The sequence below is a fragment of the Phoca vitulina genome, unplaced genomic scaffold (genome assembly GCF_004348235.1).
Source record: "Phoca vitulina isolate PV1807 unplaced genomic scaffold, GSC_HSeal_1.0 scaffold3, whole genome shotgun sequence".
Classification (NCBI taxonomy): domain Eukaryota; kingdom Metazoa; phylum Chordata; class Mammalia; order Carnivora; family Phocidae; genus Phoca; species Phoca vitulina.
In genome coordinates this window covers 36,765,738-36,791,955 of record NW_022589706.1, presented here as the reverse complement: position 1 = coordinate 36,791,955, position 26,218 = coordinate 36,765,738, and the positions used below count along the sequence as shown (strand labels likewise).

Below are 26,218 nucleotides of genomic sequence, written 5' to 3'. Positions count from 1 at the left end.
AGTGCTACAGCTGTTTCTCAGGCATATAATTTTACTCCCGTAACCTCATTATCAATCCTCCTCCGATTCTTTCTTTCAGCTTTAAAAAGGTTTCAATCTAGGGTCTCACTGATCTTTTCCTTTTTCTTGTTGAGGTTTCATTCTAAGAGAAGAGAGTATGGAAAAATTGATATACATCCAATCTGGAGTCATGCTTTTATGGATAGTCCTAGGAGGGTCTAATTGGCCTTCCAAGCCAGTGTGTTTAGGATTCCCTCTCTTTCATCCATGCCAGACGATCTCCCTGCCTCCCTTTGCCATTGATGGGAGGTTCATTGCTTCCTGAGTCAGTCCCTTACTTTAGTTTCTCTGTTTGAGGAGTTCTTTTTTTTTTTTTTTAAGATTTTATTTATTTGAGAGAGAGAATGAGACAGAGAGAGCATGAGAGGGGGGAAGGTCAGAGGGAGAAGCAGACTCCCTGCTGAGCAGGGAGCCCGATGTGGGACTCGATCCCGGGACTACAGGATCATGACCTGAGCCGAAGGCAGTCGCTTAACCAACTGAGCCACCCAGGCATCCCTGTTTGAGGAGTTCTTATACTCAGCTGAAATTGTCTTTCCTGGAATTTTCAGTCTGACAGAAGGAGATCCAAAAGTACCTGGATTTGTCTCTTATTATCTTCCCTTCCCTCAACTTCCCTCTCCCTCTCTTCCCCTCATCTCTCCTCCCCTTGCCAAAAAAATGTTTTATTGTAGATTATTTTAGATGTATAGAAAAGTTGTCAAGATAGTATAGAGAGTTCTGTATATCCCTCACCTCACTGTGAAAATCTTACAGTACTGTAGTGTATTTGTCAAAACTAAGAAGCCAGTACTGGTACATTACTATTGACTATAAACTCCAGACTTTAGTCTGATTTTACTAGTCTCCCCCACCCTGCCCCCCATGCTCTTTCTCTGTTTCCAGATCCCATCTAGGATCCCATCACATTTTGTCATTAGTCTCATCTGGTATGTGATAGTTTTTTAGTCTTTCCTTGTTTTTCATGACTTGACAGTTTTGAGGAATACTAGTTAGGCATTTTGTAGAATGTTCCTTAATTAGGATTTATCTGTTGTTGTTTTTGTTGTGCAGTTATGGGTTTGGGAGAAAAATACCACAAAAGTGAAGTGCCATTCTCATCACATCATATTAGGGACACATGATATCATTTGCCTTATCACTGGTGATGTTAACCTTGATCTTCTAAGGTAAAGTTCTCCTCCTCCTCTTTCCATACACAATTTTTTAGAAGCAAGTCATTATGTGCAGCCCACACTCAAGAGGTGGGGGGATTAAGCTCTAACCCCTGGAGGGGGCAGTGTCTACATAAGTTATTTGAAATTCTTCTGTAAGGAACATTTATCTCTTCTCCTACATTTATTTATTTAAATTTATTTATATTTATTTATGCAATCACTTATTTAGATCAGTATGGAGTGAAGCACATTTTTTTGTACTTGGGGTTATAATCCATTACTACTTTATTTTCTTACCCAAATTGCTTCAGCTTTGGCCACTGGGAGGCCTTCCAGTTGTCTCTTGTGTCCTTTTGACATGCCCCATCCCTTTGTTTTTTTAAGGACTTCCTTACTTTCTGGCACAACAAGACCTTCCAAGTTCTTCTTGTATTTTCCCCTGCCCCATCCCTTGAATCAGCCATTTCTCTGAGGATCCCTGATTCCTTTTATTTGAGAATGATATTACATACCAAGATCTGGCCACTGGGTGTGCTCATTGCTACTGAGGTGTCTTACTTCTAGATTCTCTCGGTGGCAGAACTAGGAAATAGATGTATGTATATCAGCCCTTGTCACACATGTACCTATGATAGTTCTGTATCTACATTTGTTTCTGCAGTAAAGCTTTTCTTTTGAGCATTTATATTTTTCTGTGTAACCAGCAATGAAATGTGATTCACAGCCTACTATCACCAATGGTAATGTTTAAAAAAGAGAGAGAAGAAAGTTAAAATGGAGATGTTGGCATATATATGGCTTAAGAACTGAGCCATCTTTTAGTTGGATCATGTCATTTTAGAGATGAAAAGATCCTGAGAAGTCTATTGGGATCCTATGAGGTTAAGGAGCTGCTTAGTGGTACAGTCAGGTTTGGAATCTGGGTGTTTGAAATGGAGTCTTTTTATTTCCACCATATCTCATGGCTCTTTAAGACTGATCAGTATTCTTCACTTTGTATTCAACTCAATAATTAGCTTTTGGGAATGCTTTAAGCAGATTAGAATGTAATTTTATAAATTGATGTGCACAGGTATTACCTAGCTAACAAACGTCTGCTAGAGTGTTACTAATGGGGTAGTTGGTTCTCCAGCAATATATCTTAGATCAACAATTTGAAAATTATGCTCTTATGGCCAGATGTTAGTGGGTGAACCTTTTCAAATGATTATGATGATTATTCTACCTTGTTTTACTTTTTATAACTATCTTTTAAAAAAATCCTTTTGCTCTGGGAAGAGCATCATAGGGCTCCTATAGGATAGATACTTGATGCATATACCTGCTTTTTAGAAATGAGATATAATGAAGCAATGAAGGAATCTGCTTCATGTTATCCAAAATGTTGGTGATAGGGTAAAAAGGAAAAATGAAAGCTGTAGCCCCCACAGCCCCACTTCTAACAGGCCAGCCACACAGCTCCTATATTTCAAATTGCTCTTGGCAGCTTGTAAAGCAGAAAATACTTAAATGCTTGTCTCCAGAGACTCCTGAGGTTATAGGACAGTCCTAGGATGCCTTCAAATGTTCTAGCCATTTCCTTTGAGAAGTGGGTGTGTTTACACTGGGTAAATCATGTCTTGTCACCATGTAACACTAAAATCATCCTGTTCTTTTCCATCTGTACCTATTCATTCCAGAGACTTATCATTTTGTTTTTGTTTGGTGCATTGTGAAATGAATGGTAACAGCTGTTTATCGTGTACCAAATAATATAATTGTAAACCTTAACCTTGAGATGATATGTCCAAATTTTTCCAGGTGTGGAAATGACTTGACTAGAAAAGTTCGTTTTGGGGTAGTTATCCCAATACAGAATCACATTCATCTGCTTGCCATCAACTTCATTCAAAGAGAGAACATTTCTGTAGGTTATTTTTTAATTCCAACACTCCTTTCTTAACCTGGCCTTTCCTCTTTAATATAGTGTATTTTCATACACATAAACGTACACATACCCTAATGTCCCATCTTCCTTCTTTCCCACTTTATTCTTCTCCATAGCTCTCACCACCATCTAGTATACTATATATTTTACTTCTTTAGCTTCTTAATTGTCTGTTTCACCCAACTAGAATGTAAGCTCTATGAGAGCAAGGGATTTGTTTCATTGACTGCTATATCCCTAGACCCAGTATAATACCTGGAATACAGTAGATACTCAATGAACCCTTCTGAATGAATGACATGGAAGTTGCAAGTTGTGATCATTTGGCCCCTGATTTTAATATAAATTCAAATAGTTGAGTTTTATTTTATAGGATTATTTTATATTAAAAGTGAAATAAAGCACATTACTTAAAATGGGGATTTATCTATTCACCAAAAATCTCATAATTTGTACGAAACATGGTATAGCAATTTAGAAGTTATGCGGTTACTCCAGAAATTCCATGCTGTTATCACATGCAAGGAATTTTGAAATTCTCTGCTAAATATCACTCATGAAATTAGTGGAAGAGCTAAAAGGAAAAAAATGTTTTAAGTTATAAAGTGGATTACCTTTAATCCTGGACGCTCCCCTCAGTGAGGACCGCTCCGAAAGAGGCTGTGTAGCTGTCCACTGAAGTGCCCCATGCATGGTGCTGGCCTTCATGCCCACGGATGACCTTTTCTTTGTCTGGCTATGGAAAATGAAACCCTGAAATGAAATTCTTGGATTACCTTCAGATTTACCCAAAGATACCTTGAACCCTAAGTGACGTTGCCCAGTTTGATCCCTTATTCTATTCACCAGGTTTAGCAGAAAATGACTGTTCCTTGTTATAAAAAAAAATCCTATGATCAATAATCGTACTACTGGGTATTTACCCAAAGAATACAAAAACACTAATTTGAAAGGATATATGTACCCTTATGTTTATTGCAGCATTATTTACAATAGCCAAATTGTAGGAGCAGCCCAAGTGTCCATCAATAGATGAATGGATAAAGAAGTGGTACGTCAGGGCACCTGGGTGGCTCAGTGGGTTAAACATCCGCCTTAGGCTCAGGTCATGATCCCAGAGTCCCGGATCAAGCCCCACATCGGGCTCCCTGCTCAGTGGGGAATCTGCTTCTCCCTCTGCCCCTCACCCCACTCTTGTACTCTCTCTCACTCTCTCAAATAAATAAATAAAATCTTAAAAAAAAAAGAAGTGGTATGTATATACAAGAGAATATTACTCAGCCATGAAAAAGAATCAAATCTTGCCTTTTGCAACAACATGGATGGATCTAGAGAGTATAATGGTAAGTGAAATAAATCAGTCAGAGAAAGACAAATACCATATGATTTTACTCATATGTGGAATTTAAGAAACAAAACAAATGAACAAAGAAAAAAAGGAGACAAACCAAAAAACAGACACTTTACTATAGAGAACAGATGGTTACCAGAGGGGGAGGGGGTGGGGGGGTGAAATAGGTGATGGGGATTAAGAGTACATTTACCATGATGAGCACTGAGTACTGTATAGAATTGTTGAATCACTATATTGTACACCTGAAACTAATATAACACTGTATGTTAACTATACTGGAATTCGAATTTTAAAAATTTAAAAAATAAATGAAAATAAAAATAAACTTTGATTTTGGAATAAAAAAATCTATTCTGACTAGTATTTGCCAATATAGAGAATATTAAAAAGAATATACTGTAAAATTCGAGGTAATTCCTCTAAAAGAATGTCAGCATTCGTTTGGATATATAGATGCTGACATGTTTTTATTTTTAATCGTATTGCTTTAAAAATATATTTTTTAATTTAAAATTTCTGGTATCTGAAGTACTTAACACTTATAAAACTAGTGGACTCTTACTTGTATAAGTTATACGTAAGATAATATAAAAGGGCTTGCAACTTTACTAGCTATGTTATAAACTAGATCATACCAATCAATCTAATGCCAAATTTCTTGCAGCATTCTCTCTAGGACAAGAAACAGACAAATAAAAAGCAGTCTAGTCATGAACATCACAAACTTGTTTGCAAGCCATCTTTGGACTGATACTGTGCATTAATTACGTCTTTGTATAAGAATGACTATTTTCTTATTACCACCTTTTATTTCAGAGCATTGGGGAGTCAACAATGTCTGTTGTGTTAAATCAGCTGCTGCCCATGATTAAGCCTTTGGACCAGAGGACCAATGATGACTACAGCCCTGAAGAGCTGTTGATCCTCCTGATATATATTTATTCTGTCAGTGGAGAGTTCACAGTGGACAAAAACCTGGGGGAAACTGAAGAAAAAGTGAAGAAAGCATTGGCTCAGGTCTTTTGTGAAGAGTCTGAATTGTCACCTTTGCTACAAAAAATCACAGGTGAGTGTTTAATAAAAAATATAGGACATAAACATCACTGATATAGAAAAGGGTTTAAAAATAAAGGCATTTTAGAAAGAGGTGAAACCACCTTCATTGGAGTTGTTTGGAATTTTATGAGGCCTGATGAATACTAGCCAGCCTTTAGGATTAGAGGTTTTCATTGAAATATTTTTTTTCCAGCTATAGTGAAATTATCTTCTAATTGTCCATCACAGCTCCTATTTCTAGAGCCTTGTTAAAATAGCAAAATTTTCACAGGGTGTCATATCTTTAAGAAAAAATAAGATGTGCAGCCTATTCAAAGGGTTTCTGTTGACATAGTTTCTTTGAGATTGTCATTTCAAACTTAAACACACACACACACAAAACTGTTTCCCTAAAATGTTATGCAATGTCATAAAATTGAAAATTGCAATTTTTGAGAGTACTTTTATACTTTTTACTTCTCATATTTCATTTTGAATCTGAATTAATTGGTAGTATCCCAGATAATATCCGAATATCTCAGTAAAGGAGGCTATGCTGATTCGGGAAAGATATATCATACACTCTAACCATTTTTACTTTTAGTAAGAACTGTGATGTAACTCATAGAGACATTCATTTGTGTTTTTCTTATCAAACTCAGTATTATTTCTATTTTGCGCAAAGCTTATTTCCATTAGCATGGATGGAGCCTGGGTCTGTTTACGAGTGGAAATTGTTAAAGCTTACACACAAAACTTAAATAGTCTAAAAACATACGTAGCTCTCATTCATTCATGAGTGTGTGTGTGTGTGTGTGTGTGTATAGGTGTGTGCAGACCTCTCCATTCAGGAAGGCTCCACTGAGCACATTATGTATTTCCCAGCTCCTCCTCCTGTTGCCTGTCGCGCCTCACTGAGGGGAGCGTCCAGACCGCTCCGAAAGAGGCTGTGTAGCTGTCCACTGAAGCGCCCCATGCATGGTGCTGGCCTTCATGCCCACGGATGACCTTTTCTTTGTCTGGCTATGGAAAATGAAACCCTGACGAGATGGAAACAGAAGTTTCCACAAAAATGAAACATTTCCTTGCTTAGTATAGAACCTCTTTGCCACCTTAAAATCTACTTAAGGAAAACTTGTGGAATTTGCTCCCATTTCATTAAGTTACGGCTCTCTATGCGACTATGTGTTTGTTTGGCTATAAATGAATATTGACTTAGAAAGGTTTAATATGGTTTATACAGTGCTCTGAACAGTAATTTGATTCAAAGTAAATTTGAATGCCAAGAGAATTTAATTGGGAGTTATTCTTAAAATGCATAATTTCAGAAACAGACAACAAAGATGGTTTGTTTTAGCTGAGGTTCTTTGGATGGCTTTTCTGTAACATTAGTATGTTGCTGTATTATTTTGGGAATTGAAGTCATGCTGGAAGAGTATTCGTTTAATACTCACTCAAGGTGTTTATTGACCCAGCATTTCACTCTTTATTACTTTCTCTATTTATGATTGCTTAGGATATTGCATTCTCTTGCTTTTAAATGTGACTTTACATTTAAAAACACTTCTGTACATTCATGTTTATATCAAGAAATAGTAAGTTTAGCAAATGAAGCTTAAAAATAAGAATTTGTAGAAAATTTAGTATATTTAAAAATTTTAGAGACATTTTGTAATATGAAGTATACATTCCTACCTCGGTAAACTTTGGATGTACAGTTTAAGTGGGGTGGGTAAGATGCACTACTTAAATTTGGCATAGGTGAACTTACTAGTGGGATACATATGCGTCACTCCACCTCTATGGACACCAAAAGGACTTTATTTCTGAAGATAGACTTTTACTTGGCCATAGACATACCCCTATTAAGTATCTTGGAAATTCAAATGTTCTGAGAAGTAGGGTTTATGTTTACAATTAGCTGCTGAGGCAACTGTTTACATCTCAGGAAAAAAGCACTAGGATGGTGTGGGGGTAGCAGTGACTCAATCTTGTAGAACAAGGTGGGATATTCCATTATATATTGAAAGAATAGAATCATCTTCCAAATTGCCTTCCAAATGCTTGGGCAATTGTGGAACTAGGTTAACCTGGCTTTACCATGAACTTGCGCACAGTGTTGGGTTTATGTTATTCCAGTTTATAGTCTTGGCTTACTTGTTACTGGGTGGCAGAATTTCTTTTATGGCCTGTGCACATTTTGGGGTTGATGAAATTTGGTTTAAAACTATTATTGAAAGCAAGCAATTAATCAGTAAAACTCCACTTTTTATATTATAATTTTATTAATCTTAATGTTAATAGAATCAAGAAAATAATACTTTTTCTGTACTGAAAACTCAAGCATGTGATCATCACCTAAAAGTGAAAGGATCAGAATTTGAACCCAGGTGTTCTGGGTCTGGAGCCCAGGTCTTTAAACAAGAGATTCTAAACCTGCTACCAGCTCACTTCCATAACCATTGCATTTATTATATTTTGTAACTGAGGCTTGCTTAAACTTACTGTTTTATGCCATGCATGCTCAGCCATTCCATCATGTTCTTATTTTACAAACAGTGAATTAATATTTGGTTAATATTGTAGATATCGCCTGTTCTTTTTACTCTGTCTGTAATAGCTACTTATAGATGTTTCCTCATGCCTTCCTATTTTCAGGCATGTATTCTCTTTGTTTCTGCATTGCTATTAAGAAATTAAAATATTATTTCTAGTCATTGAAATCTATTGGTTGTCTAGCTTTCTAAAATAGGAGTGGCAAACTTAAATTCTTTTTATTTCAGTGATATCTCTTGACAATAATTGCCGTGTTTAAAATTCATATTTCCTTTTTATATGTTGAATATGTAATTTACTTTTGGCGTTTTCTTTCATTTCTCCCTATTCTTCCCTTTTATGGAAAGCACAATGAGAAACTGTAATTGGCAAAACATACAAAAACTTAAGCATGGTCAACGGCAGCATACTATTTTCCTTTTGATAGCTACTTTTAGGGAGAATGGCAGGCAAAAACTCTCTTTTCTACTCACGCAAAATAACAAGGGCTGGCTCCCTGAGTGTCAGGGATAGGAATTGTAAAAAGTAAATTGGTACGGCCTGAAAATGTCATTTACTGTGCTTTCTCAGTCTTGCTAAGTTCAAAGAGATTATCAGTTTCTGTGTATGTTAGTGTTTCTCTAGCAGTCACAAGAGAAAACAAAGGAAAACCATTTGAACTTTCTTCAGAGAATGAAGTCAAAATTCTAATTTTAAAAATCTGTGTAAACTTGGAATGTCATCATACAGGGAGGTGTATCAGATAAAGCATAGAGCTTAGATGTAAAAATCCTTGATTCAAAAGTCCTGGCTTTGTCATTTCCTAGCGGTGTGTGTTAGTCATCCTATCTTCCATCTTTGAACCTTGACAATAAACGTAAGTGCTATATTGACCACTCAGTGATTTTACTAAAAATAAAATGATGTTATATGGAGCTAACATATAACAAATAATGTTATATGTGAGCTAATTTCCAGTCCATACACACTGTAAATAAGTAATCATCTCCTATGTCTGTTGTTATTTTGGTAGCTTGTAGCTGTCATGTAGGGCAGTACTTCCCAACCTTAATCACATTGTGACACACACAGACAACGAGTATGCTTGCATAGTGTACTCAGGTAAGTGGACAGAACTTTTTGGTCAGAAGCAATCAGCCCTGGGGCTTTGGCCAGTCCAAACCCTTCCTAACTAACCTGTGAGCCGAAGTGAAACAGCTCAGCACACATGTAACCTATTAGGAGCAAATCAGTACTCAAAGGGTATGTTGGTCAGAAGGTTCTGGAACCAGAAAAAAAGGAAAACAAAACTTGCGTACAGTTTTTGACACCCAAAACTATTTTGGAAAAATTTCTTTTTGGTAAACAACTTTTATGTTGCTTATTGATTTATGTCCCTGGATTTTTATACTGTCTTTAAAGGAAAGGTCAATAGGGGCTAGATCTGTTGAGTTTAGTGGAAAGCTAGGGAATGAGTGATTCAAAGTATCTAAAAAAAAATCTATAGTTCAAGATAGAGGCATAATGATACCATGGAAACTGTATTTATATTTATTACACTCTTACTCTTCTTCCTGTTGATAATTTGGGGTTATCACTTATTGTACCATTGTATAAGGTTTATACCTGGATATATATAGTGGGAAATTTACCAGATTAGCTTAACAAATAGGGATTTATATTTTCTCAGCAGGAAGTTCAGAGACAGGCAGCAGAACTCATGTTCTTTCTGGCTTCTTTCTTTCTTTTCTTTCTTTCTTTCTTTTCTTTCTTTCTTTCTTTCTTTTCTTTCTTTCTTTCGTCATCATGGTCATGAGGTCATCACTCCTCCTTGACTTAGTATGTCCATGCTTCAGGCAATAAAGGAAGATGGTTGAAAGTAAGAGGCATATATTAACAGAGGCTGCCCTTTTTCATATTAAGGAACACAATAACATTTCTCCTGTCCTACTTGTATCATTGGCTAGAACTGGGTTTCATGATCACCTCTGGCTCCTAGAGTATTTTTAACTGGGCATCTATTTGTCATGACCAAAGTCAGAGTTCTGTTAGAAGAAAGAAGGTGAGAATGGACAGTAAGTAAAAAACTTCTATTTGCTGCAGTTATCATTTTAGGCTTCCCTGATAGGGAAAATTGTAAGGGAAGATAATATACTGTGAGGTGGAGTGATGCCCATGGTACTTTAATCCACAGTTATAATATTGACATTTCTTTTATAGTATATACTGAAATAATGTGCTATTGTGTGCCTAGTATCACTGGACTTACATCACAAATATTTTCAACCTATCAATATTTGTTGAATATGTCTACATACCTGACATTATTCCAAGATCTTGAAGCATAGAACCCCTGGGGGGCAGTGGTAGTGAAATGTAAAGGTTCTCAGCACAGGATTAGGAGTTGTGTGCCTGGGTTTTAGTTCTGACTCTGAATCTTAGTAATTGTGCCATCTTGAGTAAGTCACTTAACTTCATGATGCTCAGTTTCCTCACAAATCAAGTGGGGATAGTAATGACAGTAACAAACTCATGAGATAAAATAGTCAAAGTGCTTGGTGCAGACCCTGGTGCATGTGCTGTCAGTTTGTGTTCTCTACATCATTATCATTATTATTTTTTTGAAGATTTTATTTATTTATTTGACAGAGAGAGAGAGAGCACAAGCAGGGGGAGCAGCAGAGGGAAAGGGAGAAACGGGCTCTCTGCAGAGCAGGGAGCCCAATGCAGGGCTCGATCCCAGGACTCTGGGATCATGACCTGAGCTGAAGGCAGTTGCTTAACTGACTGAGCCACCCAGGCGCCCAAGGATATTCAGTCTTAATAGAGAGAGTGATAGGGAACGGCAGGGACTGTGTCAAACTGGAGGTCCTCTGATTGTTACCAGGAGAGCAAGAATCTGATACTCTAATCTCTCAAGAAATCAGGACTATTATTTTTTTAATGAAATATGAAGAGTAAGTTTTGTGGAAGGAATGTTGCATAAGTTCTTCTCATGTGAAGATGTATTTTTCTCACTTAGATGTATAGTTGTGCTTCTTTTGCCATGTAATTCCCAGTACTTTTGTGTAAAATAATGGCAAGATTGCTGTTCCTCTAACTGGAATAATTAGAACTTCACATTGATTTGGGTAAAATGCATAAGTTGTCTTCATGATGGACCATGATTTTTTAAATCATCTTCAACTTTGTTAAAGTTTCATTTTAAGGGATCTTGTTTCCTAAGTTTTTTTTTCCTCTATCCCTTCTCACTTGTCCAATGCCCTTTTTAAGATCAATCACATATAATAAATGAGGAAAGGCAGGTCCAGTTTGGAAAGCACTGTTCTTGAGGACACTGAGAAGATAAACATAGTCTAGTGAGCTCTCAACCAGTTCCCTTGCATCCCCTAGAGGAAACCTAATAGAGGAGTCTCTTCAACTCTGAATGAGGAAGAAGCTGAGAATTTGTTTTTCAATGGGTTGTGGAAGGTACCTACATGGTACTTTCAGGTCTACTTTCCAAATGGAAAGCATTTTTGTGCCCTTATCCATAGTGAAACAAAGCCATATTCTATAGCCAACAGTAAAAATCAAGTTGCACTGATTTATGACATCTTTCCTCTTTTGAAAAGCTCAGGTAAACATAGACCATATAAAATTATTATTGCTATTCATGTCTGCCACTTTATTATAAAAACTTTCATCTCTGTTACCACAAGGCATAGATGTTTTATTATGTTAGTAGAGATATGTCTTTCAAACAAAGCATTTTTCATAGTTGGCCGAGTACTTTTCCCAGCCTTGTAGAAAGTTAGTCTCCTTAGTAAAATATGAAGTACTTCCAAACAGAAAATTGTAAAAGATGAGGAGCCAATAAGAAGTTCTCCTCTTATGCTTCCTTTACTTCATCACCTCTGCATTCTTTCCTCATCTCACAGGTTTGCCTCAGTAATTAATCAAATTTCAGACTGTACATTTCTGCAGATTGTTGCTCCTGAGGGCACTATTCCAATTGGAATATCAGTTTTCAAAATTTCAAAACTCTTTCTCTTGAGGTTGTTCCTTAGACCTTAAGTATCCCTCCTGGTTTGGCAATGACAAGGCTGTTGCTGTGGTAACTGGAAGAGTGATCCTAAAAACTCATTACCAGCCTTCATGTTACCCACACTTGAATGAAAACTTCAGCTCATTACAGTAGGTGCCAGGGTACAAAACCATGATTATGGAATCCACCCACTCAGCTGGAGGAGTTCAGGAAGTAGGGTACAATTTATTTTAGAAAGGATTCTACCTTATTTCTTGGTTCTAATTTATGGATTTCCAGTTATTGTGGCATTCCAATATTGGACTTTTCATTAAGGAATATACCTTCCTTTCTAGTGTTTCAGATTTTTTTGTTTCAGGGCTGCCAGAAGAAAACAAAACAAAAAAACAACTTTAAGACTGTTGCTTTCCATTATGGTTTGCTACACAGTTTGGTATAATAAGGTCTATTTTTCCTCTTGATTTCTAAGATTTCTGCTGGAAACTCTGATGAAGAACATATGTCTGCCCTAAATCTCTCCCATGAGAAATGTTGGAACTGTTACATTTAGTTTTACTGTCCAACATATTAAAATAGTTAACCACGGCACATATTACAAAACAGCTATATCAAATGAAGTTTAAAATGTTTATTTCATATTTAAAATATATCACAGGCTATGTAGAAAGATATTTAGATCTGCCTATTAAGGTAGCTAACTAGTTAAGCAATGTTGCTAACATATTAAGGGATCACTACAGGTTACTTTTTCAAGTACTTAATTTTTCCATGTCACATCATAAAAATAATCATTCTTAACTAAGACACTGGAACAGATATTTTTGCATTGGTATTTATGTATGCACAAATGTGTAAGACATACTGTCCATATCACTAATTTTTGTGTCTGCACATGATGTCAATAGTAACAATTGTTAATGCTACAGGTGGATATTAATTATTGCTGATTCTTATTAATTGCACATTACATGTGGCATAAATTTCTCAATCATGAAAAGGAAAAGTGGCATACATGGAATATAAGAATAGTTTTCTTGAACATGTAGCTATGGATGAAATAGGAGAGATGGGGTGATGTGGTTGAAAAGGGTGCAGCTGTGGGGGGGGGTTGCTGATTTTTAATCCTAAATATGCTCATATCATAAAGCTAGTATGAAGGTTAAAAGACAAAAATAGTAAAAATAAGTATGATTATAATGATTAGTTAAGGGATACTCAAGATAAAAAAATGTTAAATGTGACATCAAAAACATAAAACGGAGGGGGGAGAGTAAAAATGTTTAGAATAGGATCGAACTTAAATTATTATCAACTTAAAATAGACTGCTAAAGATATGAGTTGCTGTATGTAAGCCTCATGGTAACTGCAAAGCAAAACCTATACTAAATACATAGAAGATGAAGTGAAAAGAATATAAACATACCTCTAAAGAAAGTCACCAAAGAACAATGGAAGACACCAAGAGAAGATGAAAGGAACAGAGAGGAGCTACAAAAATAGCCAACCAACAATGAACAAAATGGCAATAAGTAATAGCTATCAATAAGTACTTTAAATGTAAATGGACTAAATTCTCCAGTTAAAAGACATAGAGTGACTGAATGGATTAAAAAAAAAATTACACATCTATATGCTGCCTGTAAGAGACTCACTTTAGATGTAAGGACACACACAGACTGGACATGAAGAGATGGAAAAAGATATTCCATGCAAATGGGAACCAAGAGAAAACTGGAGTAACTGTATTTATATCGAATAAATAGACTTTAGAACAAACTTTAAAGACACAAAGATGGACTTACATAATGATAAATAGTCCAACTAGAGGATATAACATTTGTAAATATGCACCTGATATAGATGCACTTAAATATATAAAGCAAATATTAACAGACCTAAATAGTAAGCAAGACAGTAGTAAGGACTTTTAATACTCTACTTACATCAACAGATTATCCAGACAGAAAATCAATAATATCAGTGGCGCCTGGGTGGCTCAGTTGGTTAAGCATCTGCCTTTGGCTCAGGTCATGATCCCAGATCCTGGGATCGAGCCCCGTGTCAGGCTCCCTGCTCCACGGGGAACCTGCTTCTCCTTCTCCCTCTGCCTGCTGCTACCCCTGTTTGATCTCTGTATCTCTCTCAAATAAATAAATAAATAAATAAATAAATAAAATCTTAAAAAAAATCAATATCAGCATTAAGTGACTTTAGAACAGATGGACTTAACAGATATATACAGAACGTTCCATCCAAAAACAACAAAATACACATTCTTCTCAAGTGCATATGGAATACTTCTCAGGGTAGATCACATGTTAAGCCACAAAACAAGTCTTAATAAATTTAAGAGGATCAGATCATATCAAGCATCTTTTCCAGTCACAATGGTATGAAACAATGTATGAAATCAATTACAAGAAGAAAACTAAAAAAATCACAAATATGTAGGGATTAAACAACATGCTACCGAACAACCAGTGAGTCAATGAAGAAATCAAGGGAGAAATTAAAAAAAAAAAAAAAAAACCAAAGGAGAAATAAAAAAATAGAGACAAATGAAAATAATATAACATATCAAAATGTATGGGATACAGCAAAAACAGTTCTAAGGGAGAAGTTAATTATGATATGTGCTTCCAGAAATAAGAAAAGTGTCAAACAACCTAATTTCACACCTCAAGGAACTAGGAAAAGAAGAACAAATGAAGTCCAAAGTTAGTAGAACAAGAGAAATTACAAAGATTAGAGTAAAAATAAAAAGAGATTAAAAAGACATTAGAGATATGATCCAGCAATTGCACTACTGGGTATTTACCCCAAAGATACAAATGTAGGGATCCGAAGGGGTACGTGCACCCCAATGTTTATAGCAGCAATGTCCACAATAGCCAAACTGTGGAAAGAGCCAAGATGTCCATCAACAGATGAATGGATAAAGAAGATGTGGTATATATATACAATGGAATATTATGCAGCCATCAAAAGGAATGAGATCTTGCCATTTGCAACGATGTGGATGGAACTGGAGGGTGTTATGCTGAGCGAAATAAGTCAATCAGAGAAAGACATGTATCATATGACCTCACTGATATGAGGAATTCTTAATCTCAGGAAACAAACTGAGGGTTGCTGGAGTGGGGGTTGGGGTGGGAGGGATGGGATGGCTGGGTGATAGACACTGGGGAAGGTATGTGCTATGGTGAGCGCTGTGAATTGTGCAAGACTGTTGAATCACAGATCTGTACCTCTGAAACAAATAATACATTATATGTTAAGAAAAAAAAAAAAAGAAGATAGCAGGAGGGGAAGAATGAAGGGGGGGAAATCGGAGGGGGAGACGAACCATGAGAGACGATGGACTCTGAAAAACAAACTGAGGGTTCTAGAGGGGAGGGGGGTGGGAGAATGGGTTAGCCTGGTGATGGGTATTAAAGAGGGCATGTTCTGCATGGAGCACTGGGTGTTATGCACAAACAATGAATCATGGAACACTACATCAAAAACTAATGATGTAATGTATGGTGATTAACATAACAATAAAAAAATTTAAAAAAAGACATTAGAGAAGAGCTGGTTCTTTGAAAAGATAAACATATTTGAGAAGCTTTTACCTAGACTCATCAAGAAAAAAAAAGAGAAGACTCAAATAAAATCAGAAATGATAGAGGAGATGTTACAACTAGTAGTATAGAAATACAAAGGATTATAAGACACTACTATGACCAACTATATGCCAAAAAATTGCAGAACCTAGAAGAAATGGATGAATTCCTAGAAACATACAATTTATCAAGACTAAATCATGATGAAATAGAAAATTGGGACAGACCAATTACTAGTAAGGAGATTGAATCAGTAATCAAAAACCTCCCCCAAAACAAAAGTCTAGGACCAGACAGCTTCACTGTTGAATTCTCCCAAATGCTTAGAATTAATACCAATCATTCTCAAAATTTTCCAAAAATATAGAAGAGGAAGGAACTCTTCAAAACTCATTTTTCAAGGTAAGCATTACCCTGATACCAAAAGCAGACAAAACACAAAAGAAAATTAAAGGCCAATATCCCCGATAAACTTAGATGTAAAAATTATCAACAAAATGTTAGCAAACTGAATCACAATACATTAAAAGGATCACACATCATTATCAGGTGAATTTATTCCAGGAATGCCAGGATGTTTCAACATCCACAAGGAGTCAAGTTGATATACCACATCAACAAAATGAAGGATAAAAATTGTTCATCATCTCAATAGATGTAGAAAAACTATTTGACAAAATTCAACTCCCATTTATGATAAAAATACTCAACAAAGTAGGTGGATAGGGAATGTACCTCAACATAATAAAGGCCATATATGACAAGTCTACAGCTAACATTATACTTAATAGTGAAAAGCTGAAAGCTTTCCTCTAAGATAAAGAACAAGACAAGGATGCTTACTCTTACCACTTTCATTGAACATAATATTGGAAGTCTTAGCCAGAACAATTAGGCAAAAAAAAAAAGACATCCAAATTGGGAAGGAAGAAGGAAAGTTGTCACTATTTGCAGATAACGTATTATATGGGGAAAACCCAAAAGGACTCCATCAAAAACTGTTAGAATTAATAAACAAATTCAATAAAGTTGCAGGATACCAAATCAAGACACACAAAAATTGTTATGTTTCTATACACTAATAACAAACTATCAGAAAGAGAAGTTAAGAAAATAATCCCATTTACAATTACGTCAAAAAGAATAAAATCCATAGGAATAAATTTAAGGAGATGAAAAACCTGTATTTTGAAAACTATAAGACATTAATGAAAGATTGAAGAAGGCACAAATAAATGGAAAGATATTCATGCTCATTGCTTGGAAGAATCAATATTGTTAATATGCCCATACTACCCCCAAACAATTTACAAATTCAGTGCAACCCCTAATAGAATTCCGGAGGCATTTTTCAAAGAAATAGAATAAATAATCCTAGAATTTGTACAGAAACACAATAAAACCAGAATAGCCAAAGCAATCTAAAGAAAGAACAAAGGTATAGATACCATGCTTTCTTATTTCAAACTATATTATAAGCTCTAGTAATTAAAACAGTATGGTATTGGCATAAAAACAGACACATAGGTCAATGGAACAGAATAGAGAGCACAGAAATATACCTATGCATGTATGGTCAATTAATTTACAACAGAGGAGCCAAGAATATACACTGGGTAAAGGACAGTCTCTTTAATAAATGGTATTGGGAAAATTGAACAGCCCCATGCAAAAGAATGAAACTTGACCACTATCATATACCATACACAAAAATTAACTCAAAATAGATTAAAAATTTGAATGTTAGACCTGAAACCATAAAACTCCTAGAAGAAAACATAGGCAGAAGATTCTTAACATAGATATTGGTGATGATTTTTTTAATTTGACACCAAATGCAACAAAAGCAAAAATAAATAAGTAGGACTACATCATACTGAAAAGCTTCTGTAAAGCAAAGGAAATCAAAATGAAAAGACAACTTATTGAATGAGAGAAAATATTTCAAATCATGTACATGATAAACGGCTAATAGATATATAAAAAACTCATACAACTCAATAGTAAAAAAAAATTCAGATTAATAAATGGGTACACCAGATGTCCATCAACAGATGAATGGACAAAGAAGATGTGGTATATATATACAATGAAATATTACTCAGCCTCAAAAAATTGAAATTACCATTTGCAATGATGTGGATGGAACTAGAGGGTATTATGCTAAGCAAAATAAGTCAATTAGAGAAAGACAATTATCATATTATTTCACTCATATGTGGAATTTATTTTTTTTTATTTTTTTTTTAAAGATTTTATTTATTTATTTGACAGAGAGAGAGAGCGCGAGAGAGGGAACACAAGCAGGGGGAGTGGGAGAAGGAGAAGCAGGCTTCCTGCGGAGCAGGGAGCCCGATGCGGGGCTCGATCCCAGGACCCTGGGATCATGACCTGAGCCAAAGGCAGACGCTTAACGACTGAGCCACCCAGGCGCCCCTCATATGTGGAATTTAAAAAACCAAACAGAGGATCAAAGGGAAGGGAGGAAAAACTAAAATAAGATGAAATCAGAGAGGGAGACTTTTAACTGTAGGAAACAAACTGAGGGTTGCTGGAGGGGAGGTGGGTGGGGAATGGGGTAACTGGGTGATAGGCATTAAGGAGGGCATGTAATGTAATGAGCACTGGGTGTTATATGCAACTGATGAGTAACTGAACTCTATCTCTGAAATTAATGATACACTATATGCTAATTAATTGAATTTAAATAAAATAAAATATTTTTTAAAAGGGCAAAAAGGGGCAGAAGATCTGAATAGACATTTTTCCAAAGAAAACATGCAGATGGCCAATAGATTCATGAAATAATATTCAACATAATTTATCATGTGGGAAATGCAAATCAAAACCACAATGAGATACCATCTCACACCTGTTGGGATGGCTATCATCAAAAAGACAAGACTTAAAAAGAAAGGGAATAAGAATTTTTGTGCATTGTTGGTGGGTATGTAATGGTGCAGCCACTATGGAAAACAGTATGGAGGTTCCTCAGAAAATTGAAAATAGAACTATATTATGAATCAGCAATTCCACTTCTGGGTATTTACCCAAAGAAAATGAAAATACTGACTTGAAAAGGTATATGCACCCCTATGTTCATTACAGCATTATTCAGAATCGTGAGGTTATAGAAGCAACTTAAGTGTTCATTGGCAGATGAATGGATAAAGAAATTGTGTGTGTATACACACACACACACACACACAATGGAATATTATTCAGCTATAAAGGAATGAAATCTTGTCATTTGTGACAACATGGATGGACATTATGCTAAGTGCAGTAAGTCAGACAGAGAAAGACATACCAAATGATCTCTCTTATGGAGCCTAAATAAACACACAAAAAAAACCAAACTTACAGAGATTGATGGTTGCCAGAGGTAGGGGTTAGGAGGTGAGAGAAATGGATAAAGGGGGTCAAAAGGTAAAAAATGAAGAGAAAAAAAAGAAGAAAAAGAGCCTAGCAGGGAGGGGTCTTATTTTTACTCCTAAATATGCCCATAGGTATGTAACCCGAAAGTAAGTCACTGATCTTGCTTTGGACTCAGGATCCTCATCATAAAATGAGAGCCTTATTAGGTGAATCTAAGGTCTCTTCTTTCTCTACCATTCTATGGGTCTAGCTTTATATGCTTTTTATTTTTATCTGAATCAGTATAGTCCCTTCCCTACTTCTAAATCAGCTTCTCCTCAATACCATTCTGTCTTTTTCAGGATACCACTATCATCTCAGGAGGGAAGCAATGGAGTCACTGACTCAACTTCACCCCCTACAGGAGTTGGCTATCTCTGTTGTCTTTGAGATGCTGTTTACATCTCTCCAAAGATGCTCCCTTACCCCAGGCACATATTGGCCATGGCCTTTTCTCTGTGTCTACCCACCCATTCATCATGCCAACTGATGCCAGGCTAATATTCTTAAATTTAATTTTATATTTTAATACCTTTACTTTATAGTTTTTCCTCCACTATTACAGTCAGACTTTTTCTTATTGTAGAAAATTTGGAAATGGAAAGAACAGTGTAGAGGCCACATATAAATTGCATTTTATTGAGTACTGATGAAAAACAGATTTTGCCATTTGTATTTACTCTTTTGTCAATTGCCTGTTCATGGTCTTTTCCTTTTTTTCTACTATATTATTCATTTTATTCTTAATGATTTAAAAATTAGAGCATTTGTATTATTAAGGTTATTAACACTTAGTCATATGTTTTGCTAATATGTTTTCCTAGTTAGTATTTGCCTTTCACATTGACTCATCTGAGAAGCCCAGAGATGGAACTATATTTAGGAGAGTTGGGGTAGGGGCTCCAACAGTGTGATCAGGACTCTTTGCATCTTCTAAGCTTTTCTTCCTTCAGAGTATTGGCCTCATTTTTTCAAATTACAACTGCCTCTGTGAACTTCTCATTCCTCCCAGCCATTCCTGGCTTATGTCATTCCAGAATAGCAACCCAGGGAAAAAAAAAAAGAAAGAGCTTTTCTGATCAATCCTAGGAAACAAAGCTGACTGACTTTCAGCCACTGTTGCTAGGGGAGTGGGGTTTCCTCTGGCTGTGCTGAGTCATGTGGCCATCACTGTGTTGGGAAGCAGGAGGGAGGGAGGCAGGGGCAGGGATTTGGAGAAATGGACAGTGGACTATGATTGACAATCTATCATTGCCACTTAGAATGGGGGTTGGAGTGATTCCACAAAAGAAGGGATACTGACATCCAGTCCTGACATACTGATACATGCATCTTGAGAACATTCACTAATAAGCCAGTTTTGCATCTTTATAATTAGACAAATACAACTATCTTGTCCTCTGTCTCCTGAGTTTGATATTTTACCTGTAAGTGAACCAATATGTCATTGACACCTGAATAATGGCTTTGAGAGTAAGAATTTGTATGCCTAAAAATAATTGGCCAGAATTTTCACTAGTGTCTCAGAAAACAGTATCAGAGCAATTGTCAACTAAAGTAATTCTTAGAACTAAAGCTGCTTTCACCATGTGATTGCCCCTCCAAACTCAAGTAGCAGTAATTGTGCCTGTCATGCATCGTTGTGTAATTACTTATAATTCTTAGGATATAAGCTTTAGAAGGGCAGGGATTGTCATTTGGATGAGTCGGAAAACGCCACTCATGTTATATGTTCTTAAAATATCTATAATTGGATTTTTTTCTGATTACAGAAATCATTTGTTCATAGAATACTTTAAAGAGCTTTTGTACCTTAACAAACACAGAATAAAATAAAATAAACTACCCATAAACCCACTACCCAGAGAAAACTACTATTAGTACTTTGATGCGTGTTTGATGATCTACTGCTGAGTAGAAATTCAGATTCCACATATGCTTCACAAGTAAAGGTATCAGGTAGGATTTTGTTTTAAATCTTTTAGACAGTTTCTCTATTAAGGTCACAGTGCCTAGAATAAGGAAGGTGCAGGTATATAGTCAACATAAGGTTTTTAAAACGAACATTGGAAAGGAAGTTGTTGAGAATATGAGTGCTGAATCCCTGCTCCAAGTCCTAGGAAACAGTGTCCCTCAAAAGTAAAATTACCTTTAATCACAATATAAAGGAAGACCATGTAAGCCCAAAAGGAGGTTCTTAAGGACCTTGGGTAAAAATAAAAATACTTAGGTACAAGCAGTTCAGCCTAAAATTGGAGCAGAAGAACATTAAAAAGGGGCACAACCGGCTGTAGGCTTTGACTTAGATTAGTTTATTATGTGAGAATAAAAGATTAATATTTAAAAAACCAGAGGGAGAACATATGTGTACAACCATGGTGATAGTGATTTGTATTTTGAAATTTAGTTTTAAATGTAACCAGGAATGTAATTCCCATAGAAGCCTGACTTTTTCTGCCTTCATGTGTTGCCTGTTTATTCTGTCTTTAGCACCTGGACTGAATTGGTCCCAAAAGGAATGGTAATTTTCACTGAAGTGTTTATAAAATGAAACCCCCTTCTCCTTTTTTTTTCCTTTCATTTTAAACACGAGACATATGCCTGCACGTCTTCGTCAGGCTCTTGACTTGTTGCCAACCCAACAGAGAGCATCTGGAACAGGAAACTGATGCGACACAGTGTTCATTAACAATTTACATTTTCTAACATGCAAATGGTTTGGGGTTTTAATTTTAGAAGCTGTGGTTTTGTCCAAACGATACTCTAATATAATTGGGCTCTTTATTTCCTTATTTTTGTTGTGGTAGTGAAGAAAAACAGTTAAATCTGGTTTGTTCTTTTCATACCGTATTGTAGGATTTGGGGTTTCTTCACTATATAGATCACCAAACTTGCAAAGAATTCAATCTTTGGCCAAGAAAGGTTTCTTCAGAGTTAAGATGTGGTTGGATACTTCCTAAGTGGGAATGCAGACCCTTTCTGTCAAAGTATAGAAACAATGCACGAAGTAAACAGTAACACTTTAGTTATAGTTCATAGTAGTTTGGACATTTCTTTGATGTACAAGAAGTGAAGCATATGTTTTCATCTATTTAAAAAGCTTACAATGCTTTCTTAGAATGCTTAGGCTTTTGTTCCCAGAAACAGATTTCAAGGCACAAATGGATTCTGTAATTGTATCTTTATTATTAAACTTCAATCTTTTACTTACCATCCCCCTGCTTCCTTCCTCCCTCCTAATCTCACACTTGTAGGAGAGAAATCAGAAAACTGGTCACCTTGGGAGTCTGTACACTATATTCCTGATTATTTCACGTTGTTCTCCTTGAGAATGCAGAAGCCCAGACAAAATGACATCATCTGAGATGAGGATAGCCTTTTATTTTATAAAAGGATATTTAATGGCCTTTGACTTTAGAGAGACGATAGTATTTCAGAACCACATCCTTTCCAGGTATTAGAAGGCAGGTGTTGAAGCTGTTGTATATCAGGGCAGCTATCTACAGAGTTGAGAATAGAACAGCAGCTATCTACAGAGTTGAGAATAGAACAAAAGCCACCAGGGTGTATTTGTTGGAACTTTTCGGTAGAGTATGTGCAAATCAACATCAAAATATCAAATCCCTGTTACTTCCTTACTGATATAATCTTTGCAGTTCTTTCTTGAGCTAACTTATGCCTACATTTATTTTAAATTCAGATTCAACATGAAAAACCAGTGATAAAAATCTGGGAATGTGTGTGTGTGTGTGTGTGTGTGTGTTTTGACTGGCTTTTTTTTTTTTTTTTTTTAAGGACATGGCTCTTGTTTTGTGATTTGGCAGTGAAAAAAGTCAGTAGTTTGCTTAAAATAATAGAATAGCGAAAATGGACATGATCAGGCTGAAAAAAATCTGGGTCATTACTCTCCAGGGTAGGGAGGAGCTAGAAACGATTACCAAATAGTGTGTTACACCCACGATGTTCTCTTGTGTCTGGACCAAAGTGACATGCCCTCTGCCCTGGACTTCCCAGAGCAATAGAATGTCATTTTTCTGTGATCACCTTCTCACTCTGGAGGCTGTTTTATTCTTTCATAGCCTTTGTTCCAGCCACAGGCTTTTCAGTTCCTTAAATGATTACAATCCCTCTAGATTTGAGTCCTTGCAAGAGCAGTTCTCTCCAACTAACTTCCCACCCCAAGGCCAGTTAACCCCCTTGGAGCTTGGTTCAGACTGTAGGGCCTGGGGTCAGCCTCCTCTGACTCTCCATACTAGCCCAGCGCTCCTCACCTGTTATGTGTCTACAGTGAACAGTTTGTTATATATTTATGTGATAATTTGAGTAGTGTCCGCCTCCCCTCCCAGACAATAACCTGTATCAGTTTTGCTCACCATTGTATCTCAAGGGCTGACTGTGCTTGGGGGCATGTGGAAGGCTCTTGAGTATTTATTGAATGAATCAGGGAATAAGAAAGATGCTCTGACTCACCTGCAGTATTTTATCTGACATTTTGCAACATGGCAAACATGTTGCAGCTTTACTGGAGGAACTCAGCTTTGGAGAGTAGAAAGGTTGGCTGAAGAAGAGAATGGAACATCCAAAGAAGCCAAGACACAGAAATGAGAGTTCTGACATCCCATTGTTCGAAATATAGTGAAGAAAATATTTCACACAGTGAAAACAGAAGATATCAGCCATTAATAAGGAATTGTTTTTGTGTTTTAGTATCTTTACGCTACCAGATTTTAAAACATGGAGGGTTTTGGTTAAATTGTTGCTTTCTCCCATTTCTCCTTATTTTTTTTTTATTTTTATTGCTTTGCTCTTCTTCTTTTTCATCCCCTCATCTTGTTTTCCTGTCCAGCTTGAGCCACACCTGGGATGCAAAAATGTTTTTAACCTTAAATTTTAAACCTCTGGGTCTCTGACAGTTCTTCTCCAACTTGAACATAACAAAGATGAAGTTCTGTGGCAGTTCTTGGCCTGTGGAAGGAACCATGGGGAACAGGGGAGCTTCCTCTCAAAATGGTGTTTCTTGGGAACCCCGCTTTCTCTTCCACGCAGCTCATACTCTGTAGTTAGGTGGGCAAATTATTTGTCCTACAATGTAAGGCAGCTTCAAAGGACCCATTATATGAAGGGAAGTAAATTCCGTATGTGCCATCACTTGAGAACCAGTAGGATGTAATCTTAACACAGTCTGGCTCTTTATTTTTTTTTTTTTTTAAGATTTTATTTATTTATTTGACAGAGAGAGAGAGACAGTGAGAGAGGGAACACAAGCAGGGGGAGTGGGAAAGGGAGAAGCAAGCTCCCCACTGAGCAGGGAGCCCGATGCGGGGCTCGATCCCAGGACCCCAGGATCACGACCTGAGCTGAAGGCGGACGCTTAATGACTGAACCACCCAGGTGCCCCTCAGTCTGGCTTTTTAAATGGGCAGTTCTTCCACCTTCACCCCCTTCTCTCTTCTTTCCTTTCTTCTTTTACCCGGCTACGAGCAGGAGTGGCTGTGCTTCTGAGGGGTGCTGAGTATAAGAAGGGGACAGGATAGGCAAGGTGTTCTGGTATTTTACATGAGGAGCATCTCTCCTCCATGCCACAGATACCCCTTAGTTTTGGCTTAACCTCTCTGGTTTTCCCTCAGACCCCCTCAGCATGCTTCCCTTCCCTTAATCCTCAACAGTAGGAATATCTGTGGAGAGTTCCCAGTTGTAGTCTCTCTTAGCTAACATTTCTTAGCACCTTTCTCCTCATCCAGCTTCTCTGGTCCCTCCTGGCTGCTCTGCCAAACCCTCCCAACCTGGATGGAACCATTTGTCCAGAAATGTTTTCTAAAACAACTTTTTTTTGTACGACCTCTGCACCTCCAGTCCCGCCAGTCATGAGGCCCTAATGGGAGTCAGTCATGAAGTCAGCATTTCTAAATTACAGCGTTATATTAGGTATTCATTGATAAGGAGAATACTTAGAGTATATGATGTGTAATATAAAGTGGAGGAGGGAGTTTGCCCCTGGCCCCATGTATCTGTTTGTCTCTTTATGTGTAACCTGGGGCCCCATCATCAGGTATGTATACCAGTTGATAGAACCATGAACATGCATCCTGGCTTCTGAGTCTAGCTTCTCAACAGCAGGAGCCAACTAGCCTGAGCACCACCTTTGGCTTTTTTTCGTGCGTACAGGAGAATATCTGATAACTTTCTATTGCCTACAATGAATTGGGAAATTGCAAAATGCTAGTGAGGGAGAATGAGAATGAGAAAGGTTTTAGATGCAGGTAAACAATATGTTTAATAACCCTTCATTTTCTCTCTTCAGGGTTTAAGTGATTTTATTTCCACCTCTACAGTAAAGTATTTTCCAACTGTGCTATGTTTTAATACCATTTCCTATATGTAAAATGCATCCCCTGCCCCCCATTCTTACCTGTAAATCTCCCACCTATTCTTTCTTTTTTAAGGTTTTATTTATTTGAGACAGAGAGAGAGAGCATGAGAGGAGGGGAGAGGCAGAGGGAGAGGAAGAAGCAGATTCCCTGCTGAGTAGGGAGCCCACAGGGCTCGGTCCCAGGATCCTGAGATCAGAACCTGAGCCAAAGGCAGACACTTAACCGGCTGAGCCACCCAGGCAGCCCTCCCACCTATTCTTTAAGGTGCAACACATCATTGCCTTTCTTATTCCCCACCCCCCCAATCATCCCAACCTGCAGTGACCCTTGCCCCTCACTACTGGTTAGTGACAATCCTAGGACACACTGACTTGTATTGCCTCATAGGGTTGGTATTTGTACATGTGTGTTCCTCCTACCTGGTGATTTGGGACAAGTTACTTAATCTCTCTTTATCTCCAGTCTTCCATCTTTTAAATGGGATATAATAATACCTATCTCATGAGATTGCTTTCTATAGCACTTAGCCATATATAGCTATTGTTGTCTCTATTGCATTAAGCTCCTTGAGGGCAGAAACCATATATTATTCATCCTTGCGTTCTAGCTCCCATTTTAAAATGGTGGTGCTGAATGAAGAAAGGGATAAATACTGGGTTTTGTCATTTTCATGATGCTCTCCACTTTTCTCTGTTCCTGCACTTGGTTCAAACTGAATGGAGACTATAC

At 36.9% G+C, this 26,218-nt stretch overlaps 1 protein-coding gene across 1 annotated transcript in view; it reads left to right on the top strand.

Annotated features, from left to right (window-relative positions):
• SCFD2 (sec1 family domain containing 2) overlaps positions 1-26,218 on the top strand; it is a 430,884-nt gene that overhangs the window by 190,927 nt on the left and 213,739 nt on the right. Inside the window, exon 5 of the mRNA XM_032400353.1 lies at positions 5,315-5,564. Within this exon, the coding sequence (XP_032256244.1) occupies positions 5,315-5,564 (250 nt within the window). The remainder of the gene's footprint in view (positions 1-5,314; positions 5,565-26,218) is intronic.